The sequence below is a fragment of the Malassezia globosa genome (assembly GCF_000181695.2).
Source record: "Malassezia globosa CBS 7966 chromosome Unknown mgl_sf_5.2, whole genome shotgun sequence".
Classification (NCBI taxonomy): domain Eukaryota; kingdom Fungi; phylum Basidiomycota; class Malasseziomycetes; order Malasseziales; family Malasseziaceae; genus Malassezia; species Malassezia globosa.
This window is the reverse complement of record NW_001849867.1, coordinates 157,787-174,223: the sequence shown is the minus strand read 5'-3', so window position 1 is coordinate 174,223 and position 16,437 is coordinate 157,787. Positions and strand designations below refer to the sequence as shown.

The 16,437-nt window shown below is 52.5% G+C and overlaps 7 protein-coding genes across 7 annotated transcripts; 5 read left to right on the top strand and 2 right to left on the bottom strand.

Moving 5' to 3' along the window:
- Positions 1 to 780: 780 nt before the first annotated feature.
- MGL_2274 (uncharacterized protein) lies at positions 781 to 2,065 on the bottom strand (the record flags this gene model as incomplete). The annotated part of the gene is made up of 2 exons (XM_001730426.1): positions 781 to 1,193; positions 1,270 to 2,065. The coding sequence occupies 2 exons, from the start codon at positions 2,063 to 2,065 to the stop codon at positions 781 to 783; spliced, it is 1,209 nt and encodes a 402-aa protein (XP_001730478.1).
- Positions 2,066 to 3,161: 1,096 nt separating this feature from the next.
- MGL_2273 (uncharacterized protein) lies at positions 3,162 to 4,169 on the top strand (the record flags this gene model as incomplete). Its single annotated transcript, XM_001730425.1, has 1 exon — positions 3,162 to 4,169. The coding sequence occupies one exon, from the start codon at positions 3,162 to 3,164 to the stop codon at positions 4,167 to 4,169; it is 1,008 nt and encodes a 335-aa protein (XP_001730477.1).
- A 112-nt stretch (positions 4,170 to 4,281) lies between these two features.
- MGL_2272 (uncharacterized protein) lies at positions 4,282 to 6,699 on the bottom strand (the record flags this gene model as incomplete). The annotated part of the gene is made up of 1 exon (XM_001730424.1): positions 4,282 to 6,699. One exon carries the CDS (start codon positions 6,697 to 6,699, stop codon positions 4,282 to 4,284), a length of 2,418 nt encoding a protein of 805 aa, XP_001730476.1.
- Positions 6,700 to 8,247: 1,548 nt separating this feature from the next.
- On the top strand, positions 8,248 to 10,350 carry MGL_2271 (uncharacterized protein; the record flags this gene model as incomplete). Its single annotated transcript, XM_001730423.1, has 1 exon — positions 8,248 to 10,350. The coding sequence occupies one exon, from the start codon at positions 8,248 to 8,250 to the stop codon at positions 10,348 to 10,350; it is 2,103 nt and encodes a 700-aa protein (XP_001730475.1).
- A 516-nt stretch (positions 10,351 to 10,866) lies between these two features.
- Positions 10,867 to 11,694, top strand: MGL_2270 (uncharacterized protein; the record flags this gene model as incomplete). The annotated part of the gene is made up of 1 exon (XM_001730422.1): positions 10,867 to 11,694. The coding sequence occupies one exon, from the start codon at positions 10,867 to 10,869 to the stop codon at positions 11,692 to 11,694; it is 828 nt and encodes a 275-aa protein (XP_001730474.1).
- A 1,514-nt stretch (positions 11,695 to 13,208) lies between these two features.
- MGL_2269 (uncharacterized protein) lies at positions 13,209 to 14,001 on the top strand (the record flags this gene model as incomplete). Its single annotated transcript, XM_001730421.1, has 2 exons — positions 13,209 to 13,873; positions 13,905 to 14,001. The coding sequence occupies 2 exons, from the start codon at positions 13,209 to 13,211 to the stop codon at positions 13,999 to 14,001; spliced, it is 762 nt and encodes a 253-aa protein (XP_001730473.1).
- A 656-nt stretch (positions 14,002 to 14,657) lies between these two features.
- On the top strand, positions 14,658 to 16,115 carry MGL_2268 (uncharacterized protein; the record flags this gene model as incomplete). Its single annotated transcript, XM_001730420.1, has 1 exon — positions 14,658 to 16,115. The coding sequence occupies one exon, from the start codon at positions 14,658 to 14,660 to the stop codon at positions 16,113 to 16,115; it is 1,458 nt and encodes a 485-aa protein (XP_001730472.1).
- Between the last annotated feature and the right edge of the window lie 322 nt (positions 16,116 to 16,437).

The window sequence follows — 16,437 nt, the reverse complement described above, 5'->3', positions numbered from 1 at the left end:
CTTTGCTCGTTAAATGCACACACGGAGGACATGGGGTATCGGCGGGGTGACACGTATGAGGAATCTTGGGATGGCCACAAGGCGGTGGTGGCAAAGAGCACGGGTGCGAGCACTCGACCTGTGTCCCGCAAGGTACCGGTGGCTCCAGCACAGTACGGCCACACGTGCACGACACCTCGGTGAATGTCGAACGAAGGCATGGCGCACACGCTCCGCGATGGCACGGTGCATCACAAGTATGGCGACCACAAGAAAGTGTTTTGGTACATCGTGCATCACACGCATGGAAACCCACTGGATCTAATTGCGAAAGATCCGTAGGAAGCATTTTTTTACTCACACCCGCTTGGTATGCAAGCGGACAGCACTGACGTTGACATTGGTGTTTACCACAATGCCGTGTGACCTTACATATGGTCTGGCACAAGTACACAGTGTCGGTATTGGTGCCGCAAGGTACCTGGCGTTTCGATGCACCACAGCGGCACACCTGGAGAACCTGCATCGAGCAAGGAGGACATGGTCCCGAATGACACGTGGCTTCACAGGCATGGCCGCAGGATGGATGGATCTTACCACACGTCGCTTCACACGTCGGGATCGGATCGCGGCAGTCAGAACGACTAGTGAGGGGCATTCTTCCACATGGGCACGTTTTCACCCGCTCTGGCGCATAAGGACACGGCGCAATCCCTGATCGCACGTGGCAAGGTCGAGAACATGAGTGATATCCGCATGCAAATGGAGCATGACATGGTTCTTGACACGACCAGCCTGAGTTCAGTCCTGCCGCCTCAGGCAATCGCTCACCACACCGCATCGTACGTGTGTGGCGGCCACAAAAGCATGGTACTTCATGAAGTGTAATGGCGCATGACGGGCATGCACCGGGGTGGCAAGGCTGTGGGCATGTATGATGGCCACAGGCCAGGCTCTTCCCACACAGCTGTCCACAGGAAAGAATGCCAGCGGTACTTGTGTGGGACTGATTTGAATTGAATGTGCGATCAGATATGGTGTCTGCTTCTGTTCCTTCCGTAGCCGCTCGTGGCAATTGTGAACAGCGCACTTGCATATGTGGCTCCTTGCCACAGAAACAAGCGACTTGGACCGTTGCAGCACAGGGCGGACAGGGCCCTGGGTGGCACTTGACTGCAAGGCACCCGTGCCGTACACATCCACGCTTACAACGACTGCCGCAGGAATGAGGTGCTGCATCAGGCGGGGGTGTGGGGTTCGTTATGCGGCCACACCAGCACTTGTACGTACGAGGGACCTCATACTTGACGTCTTGGCACCCAGGACAGCGCCAATGACCAGGTGTCTCTCGCACGGCTGCATCCTGGTGCATCGCATTCTGTTCTTGGATTTGTGACACACTTCGCTCGGCCCACGTTCGTACACAAGTTAGATGCAGCACAGCGTAGCACCTAGTGCACGACCATATTGGCTGCCTTCGCTTGATGACATTGTAGCAAATAGTACAGTCGTACTCGTCATTGGCAAGCTCTGCCAGTATCCGCGAACGTAGGTCGGCATATTCAGGCACAGACACCGGCCGGGATGTGCCAGACATCGCTGCTGGTGGCGTTTCCGATGAATTTGTGAGCTTTGCGCCGAATCTTCGCATTTTGGGGGCAGTTTTCGGCGTCGCAGTCTGTTTCTTAGCTGGACTGTCGGATTTCGGAGCAGACAATACATCGCTGGGATCTTCCTTCATAGTGCCTTTGTCGTCGGGTTTGTCAATCTGAACGTTTGCATTCGTATGACCCCGTCCGCGGCGGCGACCACGAGAATTTCCTGGTGTCTGAGCACCGCCCCTTCCTGGCCCATGCCACTGACCGCGCGCACGACCCCGCCCTTGCTCTCGAACTTGCCCCTGACTACGACCAGCGCGACTTCCTTGGCCCTTAACATCCCCTCCTTTCTTTTCTTGTCCTTGCTCTACATGGTCTTCCTGCATTGTCCCTTTTTCTTTTCTCGCTCCTCTCAACTTGTCGCGCTCTCCTTCTCTAGGATGCTGCGATGTCGCAAGAGACGCTGCCGCCGGCGGCATATCAGACATGGCACACGGCAGGCGTGGAAAGAAAAATGGCCGAATTACGTCCAGTTTCGCTCCTGCTCAAACGTAGCACAAAAAAAAATGCACTTGAAATAATCGAGTCATAGGCACTTAAATAAAGCAAGATTATATCCACTTTCACAAGACACCCCAAGAAAGAGAATCCAACGCTGTAATTTCGACCTCAGACCCAAGCGAACTGGTCTTCTATCGCGAATAGCTCCAGGGGTTGCTACTACATCTGAATGCGTTCCAAGTCACTACATTTGATTGCTGTTTCATGATCTGTTGCTCACCTCTATCCATGCCGGTTCGTCGACCGCTCGTCCGACTCATCTCGCTTCCGCCAGCGGCGTTACAACCGCCAAGCGCGGTCGTCATGATGCATCGCTCCCCAACCATGCATTATCGTTCCAACTTTTTTTCCTTGCACATATACCCGCTTCATTCACGCATTGACCAGTCACGCGCATCGCGTATGCCTCCGCTATTAGGCCCTTCATGGCTGCCATTTCCACCATCCCCCGACACACACGAATCCCGGCATATGCGGCGATACCAGAGTGCCATGCAAGACAGAAAAAATGGAATACCTAGACTTCATACAGCAGTTCTCATCGGCAAGAAACGCGTTCACAAACACGCCGTGGTCCGTGACCGATGCAGGAAGCGCTTGATGGCTGCACTGCAGACACTCACCACGCGCAAGGGTGTTCAAGTACATTCTACATACGCCTACATATTTTTTGGGACAGCCGATCTGTACAGTGCGACGCTCGAAGATATTGAGCAGCAACTACGTCGTGCTCTCGGTCATGTCGCCGTGAAGCTTGCGAAACGGCCGCCACCTTCATCCAAACTCCCATCATCCACAGCAACAGCACGAGGCACCCAGAACATATTTCGTGACTAATTTGCTATTGGCTGCTAAATAAGGTAGGTACGCAAACGTGACACTCGAATTACATAATCTATCATAAGCCAGGGCCGGGGCTCGATGTGGGTCCTATACCCAGTTTGTGATCAATGTGCGTGACTTTCCAACCTTTACGGCGCGCTAAGCAGCCCAATTTGATCTTAGTCGTCTATCGTGGACATCATGTCACAGGCGGGTCCATCGAATTTGCAAGTTCCAGCAACTGAAAAGTCGCAGGACATTACCTCGAAAGGGGAGGCTGGTCTTCCTCAACCTGCGGTCCAGCAGCAGCGGCCGAACAAGCGTTTGGTCCATCCCTCCATCATTATTGCCATTTGGATCGCATTCAGCAGCGGTGTTATCGTGTACAACAAGTACCTGCTGGTGAATCTGAATTACCCCTTTCCAGTATTCCTGACGACATTCCACATGTCATTTGCTGCGGTGGGAACACGCCTCCTTGCCCGGTATACGACTTTATTGAATGGCCTTTCGAGCGTGGAAATGACAATGGATCGTTGGTATCGCAATATCCTACCGATTGGAGCATTGTTTTCTGCTAGTCTGATTCTCAGCAACATGGCGTATTTGCACCTCAGCGTGCCATTCATCCAAATGCTCAAGGCGTTTACGCCTGTGGCCGTACTCATTATTTCGTTCTCATTTGGGCTCAAGCAACTATCGACGACGCTTACTGCCATTGTAACAATGATCTCTTTCGGTGTCGCGATGGCATCTTATGGTGAGCTTGACTTTAACATGACAGGGTTTATTTTCCAGGTCTTGGCCATTGCGTTCGAAAGCACGCGTCTTGTCATGGTGCAAGTGCTTCTGCAAGGCCTGAAGATGGACCCATTGGTCAGTTTGTACTATTTTGCACCCGTATGTGCAGCATTCAACATGGTTATTTTGCCATTTGCCGAGGGACTAAAGCCATTCCGCATGCTCGCCCAGCTTGGTCCTTTCGTACTAGTGTCCAACGCTGGTGTCGCTTTCGGTCTAAATGTGGCATCCGTCTTCCTCATTGGTGCTGCATCCTCACTGACTCTCACGTTGGCCGGTGTCTTGAAGGACATCCTACTTATTCTTGGTTCGATGTGGATCCTAGGCAGCACCGTGACGGGACTCCAGTTCGTTGGCTATGGCATTGCTCTCGCAGGTCTCGTGCTTTTCAAGACGCACAAAGGCTGAGGTCTATACTATCAAGCAACACGAGGATCCCTTTTCTTCGTGAAGATGGCTTTCTGTCGTTTCTCTCTGTTTTCTTCTGTCCTTTCTCTTGCACCTACCTTCTTTCTATGTGTTAACTCTCTGCAACTTGGTCTGTACCGCGCACATATTGCATTCGCCGTTTTTTAGGCACTCGCTCGTCCATGTAATCCCTAGTTTCATTATTATCGTCATGTAGCGAGTCCAATGGCATATGTTCATCCGAAACAAGACGCGTCCATGGTACTTGCATCCGAGCGTCATTCGCCGGATCTCGCACTATAACCACCTGTTTCGTTTCGTCCACATCAAGGAGCTCAGTCACCCAAATCGCGCGGTTGATTTTGACCCGAACAGGCGTGGGTCGCGGCAGGGCCAATATCTTGGCTCGTAGTTCTTCTTCCCGTCGCTCCAGCTCTTGTGCTCGTTTTAAAGGGTTGTGCGCACGACAAAGAAGCACGACTCGCTCATCATCATCATGTGACTGCGGCTGGTCACCTTGCGCAAGTGAAGTACCTTCGAGCTTGTCGGCTACATCACGCGAACATATATCCAAAAACCAGCCACTGCTTTCGTCCAGTGCACAACTTACATGCACGGCGCGGGGACATCGACCTTTCGTGCATTGAATCTTTGCGCCATACATTCGATCAGATGGCGCAGTACATACTTGGCACTTAAGCGACCACCGGCTTTTGTCAATGGCATCGGCTCCTTCGACGTGCGATACTGGCTCTGTGGCCACCCAAGTCTCTGGCAAAAAGCATGCACACAGCTTATGCGCTTGATACGGTGCTGTGCATGCTAGTAACGATTTTCTTGAACTTGCTTGCCGCCGAAGTATGTCTGATGCATACGAAGGCAGTGCAACAAGAGGATCTTGTGGTGCATCGCGGGGACAAAAAACGCATGCATGCAGAGCACGTGTGTGGCTCTTTTTGTCCGCCGGTCGCTCCACGGCCATTGGCTCACTGGCGGACATAGAATCAGGGGTAAAAGAGTCTGTCTTCGCATTGCTAGACGCGTCAGTCGGCCACAACGCATTCACATCAATATGAACGCTTTCTTGAGCAAGCTCACAGCGGCAATAGTCTGCTCGCCGACCAAGCTCAACCCAGGATGGAAGAGCAAAGTTTACACTTTCTGCACAGTTGTAGCCAAGGTTATATCCGGAATGATAGCCGTATGGGTATGTGATCACGAATTCGTGTGCATGCTGTACAAGACGTAGAGGCTTGATTCCGTGACTTGCAAGGAAGGATGGTGATACAAGGAACGATTTGTGGCGGAGGAAGTGGGAACATTTTCGCGCATCTGCCGGAAACGTCGCTGCCATGATCGACTCGAAACGCTGGCGATCTGACTGTCGAATAGCATACCATTGCTTAGGAGCGCCAAAGTGGATATAGTTTATTGAGTACAGATCCATATCTTCGACATGCCAAGCAAACGACGCACGCCACATACCAAAATACAGGTATGGGGTCGTGACGCCTGGTAGTGCACATTTCAATGTTCTTGATAACAGACTGTCCAGCGAGCCGACATTCCAGTGTACGGTGCGCTTGTCAAACAAAGAGCCTTGTTGATCTGCACCATACATGGGAGGAGTTCCGAGATTGAGCGTGCGCCAATACTCAGCCTCTATAGCACGGCATGTGGGAACATCCCATTCTTGATCGGACAAGCGATGGCCAGTTTGCCGCTCACTGTCTGTAAGGGCTTCTTGCAGCCAACCATGTTCGTAATCGAACGTATCCCATTCGTCTTGGGTGGTCACTTTGTTACTCGATGCAGGCCGTACGCTATGCGCAGACGTATCACGACCTAAGCCGCCACTGCGTGTAAGTTTGCCGGGGGTATCGAAGTCCAAGGTTAATGCATTGGACGCGCCAGTATGAGCCGATGGTGTCGCCGAGTACGATCGGCTCTGTTCATGCGCTGCTTCAGCTGCACGCTGCGCAGCCACTTGCCGCTGAATGCGTGACATAGGTGGTGCACGATGTGCGGGATGCATGCAAATGTCGGCCCATTGCTTCGCATCGTAAGGCTTTGCACGCGTCACATTCGTCTGCTTCCAACGACCAGGTCCAGCTGCGAGAAAGTGCTGGGTAATGGCGTGCCGAATGCGCACGGCATTCAATTGCGCATAATCGGAGCGCGGTGTGCCCTTCTCAGGCCGGAGACTGGGAAGTGCCTCGACCCATTCGCGCGGCGGCACGATTTTGACTATCCCCGTTTGCATTCCCCACGAATCAATCGCTTGGCAGAATTCGTAAAAGTCTTTGAACTGGGCCATTGTCGGATGAAAAACAGGGATTCCTGGTGGTGAAGAAATCGATGAAGTCTTTTTATCCGAAGATGCAGACATAGAGCGTGAGGATCCAGGGGTCGATGTTAAGTCATCTACACTCGGTGCATCTACCGCGTAGAAGTACGCTGGGCGGATATCATGAAGAGGAGACGCGGCAGGCACATTCTTCATCTGTTCCTGTGCATCTACCGCTTCCATGCCGCTCTGGATGCGCTAGCGAGGAGCTTGCTGTGCGTGTCAGATGTTCTCCAATTACGCCGGTGGCAAACTGCAGCGTATCCATTTGCACGGTACAAAGATGCGGTTGTAGTTTAGTCATATTGTGAAAAGGCTGACCCCAGCGCCGCGTAGGGATAGATCGCCCTCCATGTGGAGGAACATCGAAACGATACCAATGTGGCAGCTACACAGGCTTATTTCTCCCCATTGCTTCCGCCCCCTGATTGTCGTTGACTTGCTTGTTCTACAGTTCAATCTAGGTGTTGCCTTGCCTCATTTTACCATATCTCTCATTTGATTCTGCTTTCAATCACACACGCTTTTTTGTGTTACTGTCATGTCGTCTGCCAAGTTTGCAGCGACAGCCGCGCGGACACACAATTATAAGGCGCACTTTACACGAGCGCGGCGCAAGTATGATTCAGCCATAGAGGTACGTTGATCTACAACAAACTCACAGCAGCAACAAACGGAGCTTCAGGCTTCTGCTGCAAAGGTCATCGCCAAGCAGCAGAAACTGCAAGAGGAAATTGAGTATGTTCGTGAGTGGATGCTGACGCAGTTTTCTATTGGACTCCATTCATGATGTGAACGAAAAGCTCAAGCATGAAAATCTGACATTCTCTCCGCTTCCTGTGTGTCCTGCTGAGCCTGTGGTGCATGTTGAGCCCAAGACACGAAAGCGGCGTGTGTCGATGGCTGCTACAGAATACTCTGATGACGACGATGATGACGATCGCAGCGAAAGGCGTGTTGACAATGGTGAAAAAAAGACCGATGTGAATGTGGATGGGACGGTCGTCGAAGGTCGCCTGGATAGCAAGGCCCACGGCCAATCCGATACCCATCGTCGGGATCAGCGTACTTTTTCTGTCGTGCATGATGCAGACGACAACACCGACGACGATAATAGTGACGCACTACCGCTTGCTGCTAATCTTACATCAAAGCGTTCACGTGCACCTGATTCTCTTGGTCGACAACGACCTTCATCGCGGCCGGCGGTCAGACTATCATCATCACCCACCTCTTCAACCTTGTCGTCGAAGCGACCACGTGGGCGTGTAAGCTCATCTTCATCGGCGCATGTGTCAGGCATTTCGTCAACGTCGCCTGTTGATCAAGAAGATCTCCACAGCTCATCCAAACGTCCACGCCTTTCCTAGGGCTGTGTTTGTAGTATAGCAAGCATTCAGTAACGAACAAAAAAGGGTTCATTATTTTCGTTCTGGCTCGTTCCATCAATTCTTGAGCCAAACGGATTTACGCGATCGCACATCGTCTCGGCACAATTCGATGGGTGACGCTGTGGCGGTACTTGCTCGTGTGTCAAAGACGTATCCTCTTTCATTGCCGTGTGCACAATCGTTGGCCTCCACTGGCACATGCACTTGTGGAAGAAACACGGTACCACCACCATCACCACCACGATCTCATCACGTGCTATAAGGCCGCTTCATACCCTAAGCTTCGCTTATGTCGTACCGCGCAGGACGCCGCCAACTATCATGGGCGCGTCATCTGCGCATGTATGCATCCAAGAGTGCACCTCCCACTGGATTCCGGCCGCTGCCAGAGCCAAGTGTGTCGTGGCGTGCTGAAGATGTTGAAGAGGCTCGGCGGGTGACGCTCTTACGCGACATGTCTTTTCGAGAGGATGAGGCAGCGGCTCTTCCGTCTTTGCAAGCGTCTTTGAAGCAGATGCGATATGATCGTATAAAAATCGAGGAGGAGCAGCGTCATGTCGGAGCTATGATACCATCGCTTGCAAAAAAAGTGAATACGAATGCTGAGCGTGTAAGCCAGCTACGTGAACGGGCCAGAGAACTTCGTACTGCTCTCCGCTATCTAGAGAAGCAGATGGATGAAGCTCATGCACGCTCTTTGCAAATACGCAGCGCATGGCCGAACCGCATGCATCCAGATGTGCCGATAGGCCCTGAGTCGGAGTCAAGAGTCGTCGCCGTGTGCGACGCACGCAGCCCAGCCTGTCGAAGCACTTCCCTACCCACTACCCTACTTCCATGCACAACCCATGCATTCGATGCGTCGTTCACATCCAAGCTCCAAGTGGATCCCAGGCGCGATCATTTGGGTCTTGCACAGTCCATGTCCCATGGCGGTGTTGATATGGCTGCGGGCATCACAACAACAGGTCCATCGTGGCCATACCTTCTCGGAACAATCTCGATGCTTGAGCATGCGCTCTGTCAATATGCGCTGCATGTAGCTACCAGGCACGGATTCATCCCCGTGTCTGTGCCTGACGTGATAAAAACGGATGTTGCAGAACGTTGTGGTTTCCGGCCTCGTGATGAAGTTGCAGCTCAGACCTACTTTGTTGACACAAAACGCAGTATCACAACGCATGACACCTCTGCGTGTGATGACGCCATGGCTACGCTATGTCTTGCAGGCACGGCAGAAATTCCCCTCGCAGCACTTGTGGCGAAGCAGACATTCAGCCATCGGCACACCCAGCCGAATCTGGGCGGTGATGTGGCATCGATGCATTTGCCTATCCGCTTGACGGCGCTGGGTCATGCATTCCGTGCCGAAGCTGGCGCACGTGGTGCAGATACGCGCGGCCTGTACCGGATCCATCAGTTCTCGAAAGTAGAGATGTTTGTTGTGTCCGACGCTGAACAAAGTGATGCCATGCTCGAGTCACTTCGCCATGTCCAGGAAGATATCGTCAATGGACTGGGACTGTTGTACCGCGTGGTAGACATGTCGTCAGAGGAGCTGGGTGCAAGTGCGTATCGCAAGTATGATATCGAAGCGTGGATGCCAGGTCGCGGTGCATGGGGTGAAATTTGCTCAGCCTCCAATTGTACTGAATACCAGGCCAGGCGCCTCGCGATCAAATATCGTGACGCAGAAACAGGCAGGAATACCTATGCACACACTTTAAATGCCACAGCCGCCGCCATCCCGCGCCTGCTAGTCGCACTTATCGAGACATATTCCTCGTCAAATCTTGTCTTGCCAGTTGCGCTGCGACCTTTCTGGATCGGTGGCCCAAGTGACACTCGAGTCGAGTGGATTGAACCAGCGAGTGTTGCAGCATCCGCACCGGCATCCAGTGGAGAACGGGCATCGCCACTCCAGCAATGTGGCACGAGCCATCCACGCGCATCATTTCATACATCTGCTCGCAGAAACGTCTCTGCTTTTACGCGCGCAAAGGAGCAACTTCACTCCTTAGCTGTTCGCACGGGCGCGGATCCCGCACCACTTCTTATCTCGTTTGTCATTCTGCATGAAATCACGGCTATTGTACCGATCTTTGTACTGGCTGCCTTGCTCGCCGTATTGGGAGCCGGCGATGCGATGCTTGAGTGGGTTAATACCCTCTTGAATGCCATGATGCCGTCGGAAAATGCTCGTCTGTACGAATGGATCGCTCGTGGACGCCGGATGGCGACGCGTGTCTGCCGTCGTTTCGATACCCTTCTACGTGGTAAGGAAGGTACTCCTATGGCTGCTGCATGGTTCACAAGTTTGACTGCATCATACGTCCTTGTCAAACTGCTTTTGCCCGTACGCATTGCTTTATCACTCGCACTGTCACCTGTCACTGCACGCACTTTGATCATGCCGTGGTGGAGACGGTTCCGACGCACCTAGATTCCCATCATAAACAAGAGCACTTCATGCTTGCCTCATGCACGGATGCTACCCATGTATCCCACAAAGGTGCTAGTCTGCCTGCGAGTCTGCCGGCTTGCTCGGGTCTCGATAGTTTTGTGCATAATCACATACACATTTCATCAAGACTCCTCGTACTTCCCCCTCCACCATAACTCCTCCACTTGTCACGATGGACTACTTCTGGCTAGTACAATGATCTCTATTCAACCACTCAATTAGAGTCTGTGTGCAGATAAACTGCAAGAATTGCTCCCCACATCGTCGCCCGCATCTACGTCTAGCATGCTAATCGGCATTGTGGGACTGGCCTGCGCCGGTAAGACGGCCATTGCAGAGTATTTACAGGCGCGACATGGATTTGAGCGCATATCAATTAGCGGAGAGGATGGACGCCTAGACTTCGCTACACCCGACGACATGCTACATTTTGTCACGGCAAATTGGCGCTCAAGATTTGTTACGCTCGACATTGATACTTGTGCGCTTGTCGAGATGTTTGAGAAACGGCCATTCTTCATGCTGCTCGGCGTCGAAGCACCACTTATGCAGCGCTGGCATCGCGCATGTGCGAGGGCAGAACGCGGTGAGCAGCCGCCTATATCTCTAGCGTCATTCGTATCGTATGACGACGCCATCCTGTATGGCACATCCCCACAGACAACTCAAAATCCAGATCTGCCGACAGATCTGTCCAACATGTCTCTGATGCACCAGAGCGGAAAGACTGTGTCAACATCTTTGCCATCTGCTCAGCTTGCACTTACAGGACTCTTGCAACGATGTCAGCTGCGGATCGCGAATACCTTTTCACGACTTGACGACTTTTACGAGCACCTAGATTCCTTGTCACTTCCATCGTTGCATCGCTTACGCCCCACATGGGACACCTACTTCGTGCGTCTGTGTACTCTTGCGGCCATGCGCTCGAACTGCATGAAGCGTCGTGTCGGTGCAGTGCTTGTGCGACAACATCGAGTTCTGTCAACAGGCTACAATGGCACACCCCGAGGCTTGCTCAACTGCAACGAAGGTGGTTGCGCGCGCTGCAATGAAAGTGCACCCTGTGGTAGCAGCTTAGACGAATGCTTGTGTCTACATGCTGAGGAAAACGCACTGCTGGAATTAGGCAGAGATCGCGGCGGCGCTCAAGGTACTGTATTGTACTGCAATACTTGTCCGTGCCTTCGCTGTGCAGTGAAGATTGTACAAACAGGTGTGATGGAAGTGGTGTACCAGCTCGAATACAGCATGGACGATCGCAGCGCACGAATCTTTTCTAACGCAGGTGTCGCGTTTCGCAAATATATCCCACCTTTCTAGTGGCACACACTCGCGTACATGTCATTTGTGTGCCCATAACGAACGTGCATTGAGCCTATCATGGCACCTATGACGATGGCACCGATGAGCCATGCATTGTACGTCATCATGATCAACATCAGGAAACACGACATCGCCACTTGAACACCATAGAGACACGTGCTTAGTGTTCGTAGGCGCGCAGGTGTGTGGAAGGCCCGAGGAATGTATGTTAGCACCGCGGGTCGCTTGTTCACGTCAGGTTCTAGTGCATCGTCTTGTGACAACGGCATTACACGTCGTGGTGCCGAGACGCGCGGTCCGCTTTCTCTGTGTGTTCGTAGACCACCATGAGCTACTTCTGTGTGTTCCGCAGCGGCACCCACACGTCGCAAAGTCAATTTTATCCATTCATACAAGAGCGCCAGTCCCACAACACACAGCAATGACGCAACAAATTGCCTCTCCGTCTTGACATGCCATGCTCGATGCACAATACACATACCTTTTATATCGGTATTCCAAATCATGTTCATCGAGCATGCTTCTGTTCCTTTGTTCATACCTGGCATGTGATGTGAATGTTGTGTGTTCATCATGTGTCCATTGTGTGGATTCGCCTCGTGCCCGTCCATGCTTGCCGGCATATCATGATGCATATTCGCATGGTCCATGGTGGCTGAACGGCCACGTGCATGCCCAAGCTTATAGGCTTGAAGAGAAAATAAAAAATTATCTATGATGTCGCTAGTCCACTAGATTCGTAAAAGAAGTTCATAAAGCTTGCTTCAATGTGATTGTTCTGCGTACAAATGACACATGAAGAAATGCCATGCGGAAAACGAACCAACGCATTGGAGCAAGAACGAGCCTGAGGATTTAAATTCGTGTAACCATTGATCCCTACATCTGCATGTAGTGAAGTAGGCCTATTTTCCCATGCACAAATCATGCTTGAACTTGGAACGCCGCCGTCTTTCACTTACTAACATCCGCCTTAAATCCAAAAAAAATTCCGTCTCGCCCAACCAATTTATGTCTTGATTATCCCAGGCACCAACACGCGCTTTTTGGATGCACCGTTCCTTTTTCCACTGGTGCAAGTCAGACAACAAGCTTATGTACAAGTCTCAACCAAAAGACGATCTCCACCGACATGGTTCCATTTCAGTCAGCTGAGCATCCGCACCGTCGTTGGAACCCGTTGCTCAAGTCATTCGTGCTGTGCTCACCCCACAGAGCGCAAAGGCCATGGCAGGGGGCACAGGAATCTGTAAGCACAGGTGAATTACCGTGCATATGATCATCGATGTTATCTGTGTCCCGGTGATACGCGTGCATCAGGTGCAAAAAACGACTTCTACAGCTCCACGTTTGTTTTTGAAAACGATTATGCTGCGTTAAAAGATGCACAGCCAGAGTCTCACGAGGAGCCACAGGATATTGCACGTACCTCGCTCTTCCGCATGCAACCTGCGCGCGGGAAGTGTTACGTCGTGTGCTTTCACCCAAACCACAACCTCACGCTCGCTCGTATGTTCTCATCGCCATACAGTCCACAAACACACATTGTGCCGGTGATTCATACATGGCGCGACATGTACGAGCGCATTACCGCTGAGAATCCGTTTGTCAAGTACATACAGTTTTTTGAAAATAAGGGTCAAGCAATGGGATGCAGCAATCCGCATCCTCATGGCCAGGTGTGGGCTCTGGATTATGTTCCATGCGAGCCTGCAACTGAAATGCAGAACATGAACGAGTTCGCCGCGAATCCAAATCATAGTGACGCTCCCGGTCCGCGCGATGCCCTTGGACGTCCGAACCTGCTTCTCGCTTACGCTCATATGGAACTTACAACAAGTGGAAGGCCGCGTGTTGTTTCGGTGAATGAGGATTTCGTGGCTCTAGTCCCATTCTGGGCCACCTGGCCTTTTGAAATCCTGCTCCTGCCTCACCGGCGCTTCATTCCCTCCATTCAAGACTTGTCGCATTCTGAAATACATACTTTCGCTACCATTCTGGGTGAGATTACTTGCAGATACGATAACCTGTTTCAGACGTCATTTCCTTACTCGATGGGGCTACATCAGCGGCCTGTCCTTTCGGCAAGCGACCAAGAATCTGAGAGTGCTTTGCTACATATTCACTTTTATCCGCCACTTCTACGAAGTGCAACTGTGCGGAAATTTCTTGTTGGGTAAGTTTGGTATGCGACGCACTGACCTTAGTTTTGAGATGATGGCAGAGCCCCAGCGTGACATTACCGCAGAAAGGGCCGCTGCCCTTCTTTGCGCTTGTAGTACTACCCACTACCTTTCGAAATAGGCAACTGTGCTATGACTCAGAAACCCCTCATTCCGATCCATTTGTTACGACACCGTCACAAAATATAATTGGCTCACGTACGTGATCATATCACTCTGGAATACAAACACTTGTGTGATGCGTCAATTAAAGCCAGCCAACTACTATCGATCGTCGTCGCATCAACTTTACATTAGCGCAAGGGTCTATCTTCTAATACTCAATTCGGAGCATGCTCGATAGTAGGTGATGTTTGAGTGGATCAAGATCGTGTCGATGTCCGACCTTAAGAAATACTATTTAACTTCGCATCATACCGTAGAAGACACTCACTTTAACATCGAGTGCCACTCTTATTCTCTCGGCGTAAGAGCATAAGAGCAAGCCATTGTTCAAACTCAATTTCCCTTTTCTTTGAAATATGAAGTTTATCTCTGCTTCCAATGTTGCTACTGCAATTGCGATAGCCAACTTGGCTGTTTTGATTTCGGCAGCACCAGTCGATCCCTCTTTTGCAAAGCCACGAGACCTTATGGTTCGCAATTACCAACAAAGTCAGCCGGGCTCTTCGAGACACGCTGTGTTTCTGCGAAATATGGCGGCTCATTTTGACGATCAATCACTCAAGAAAGTGAACGAAGACTGTACTAATGACGATGATGATGACGACGACAAGAATGATAATCATGATCATAGTTCCGGAGGCTCCGGTGGTAATGGAGGAGATGGGGGTTCTGGTGGCTCCGGCGGACGCGGCAGCAACAGATCACCCCGCAAAGGCGAAGACGGAGGTAATGGAGGCAATGGGGGTAACGGAGGTCCTGGCGGTTCCGGCGACTCTGGCCAAGGCGGCCCATGAGGCAACGGAGGCAATGGAGGCAATGGAGGCAATGGAGGACCTGGTGGCTCCGGCGGCTCTGGTGGCCCAGGATGCAATGGGGGCAACGGAGGCAATGGGGGATCTGGCGGCTCCGGCGGAAAAGGAGGAATCGGCAGCAACAGATCGCCCATCAAACGCGGCCACGGACGTAATGGACGAAACGGGGGCAATGGAGGATCTGGCGGAAACTGTGGACGCCGAAGCAACAGGTCCCCTGGCATACGATGCCGCGGAGGAAACGGATGTAATGGACGCAATGGAGGACCTGATGGTTCTGGAAACTCCAGGGACTCTGGCCCAGGCGGCCCGGGAGGTAATGGAGGTAACGGGGGTAACGGAGGTCCTGGCGGTTCCGGTGACTCTGGCCCAGGCGGTCCGGGAGGCAACGGAGGCAATGGAGGCAATGGAGGCAATGGAGGACCTGGTGGTTCTGGAAGCTCCAGTGACTCTGGCCCAGGCGGCCCGGGAGGTAATGGAGGTAAAGGGGGTAACGGAGGTCCTGGCGGTTCCGGTGACTCTGGCCCAGGCAGTCCGGGAGGCAACGGAGGCAATGGAGGATCTGGCGGCTCCGGCGGCTCTGGTGGCCCAGGAGGCAACGGTGGATCCGGCGGAAACGGTGGACGCGGAAGCAACAGGTCCCCTGGCAGAGGTGGCCGCGGAGGAAACGGAGGTAATGGGGGCAATGGAGGCAATGGAGGACCTGGTGGCTCCGGCGGCTCTGGTGGCCCAGGAGGCGATGGGGGCAACGGAGGCAATGGAGGATCTGGTGGCTCCGGCGGCTCTGGTGGCCCAGGAGGCAATGGGGGCAATGGAGGCAATGGAGGACCTGGTGGCTCCGGTGAATCTGGTGGCCCGGGAGGCAACGGGGGCAATGGAGGCAATGGAGGACCTGGTGGCTCCGGCGGCTCTGGTGGCCCAGGAGGCGATGGGGGCAACGGAGGCAATGGAGGATCTGGTGGCTCCGGCGGCTCTGGTGGCCCAGGAGGCAATGGGGGCAATGGAGGCAATGGAGGACCTGGTGGCTCCGGCGGCTCTGGTGGCCCAGGAGGCAACGGTGGACGCGGAAGCAACAGGTCCCCTGGCAGAGGTGGCCGCGGAGGAAACGGAGGTAATGAGGGTAATGGAGGCAAAGGAAGTTCTCCAAATCGAAGCACCATGTCATCAAATGCCAGCAAGACTTCAACTAGGAGTACAGAGTCTTCAAGTCCAACCAAGAACAAAAACTCTTCGATCTCGTCGAACACATCCTCTGTAAACAGCGGATCAACGTCAAGTTCAGTTCTCCTTGTTAGCTCCAATCGGAATAGTCCAACCTCCAGGTCCAAGTATTCAGACACGACAGTAACACCATCAAGCACACATTCTACTTCAAAATCGACTGCGTCAATAAAGACTCCGTCCAAATCCTCCAAACTAATCTCTAGCACAGAGTCACCATCGTCAACGGGTTCTGCACCGAGCGTATCTACCCAGCCGTTGGGATCAACTCCCAAAGGCTCAGGTGGTTCAAACGGTCCCAACTCATCAGGCAATAGTCAGGGTGGGAGCCCTTTGATCTGGCCTTTGACGAATGGGAA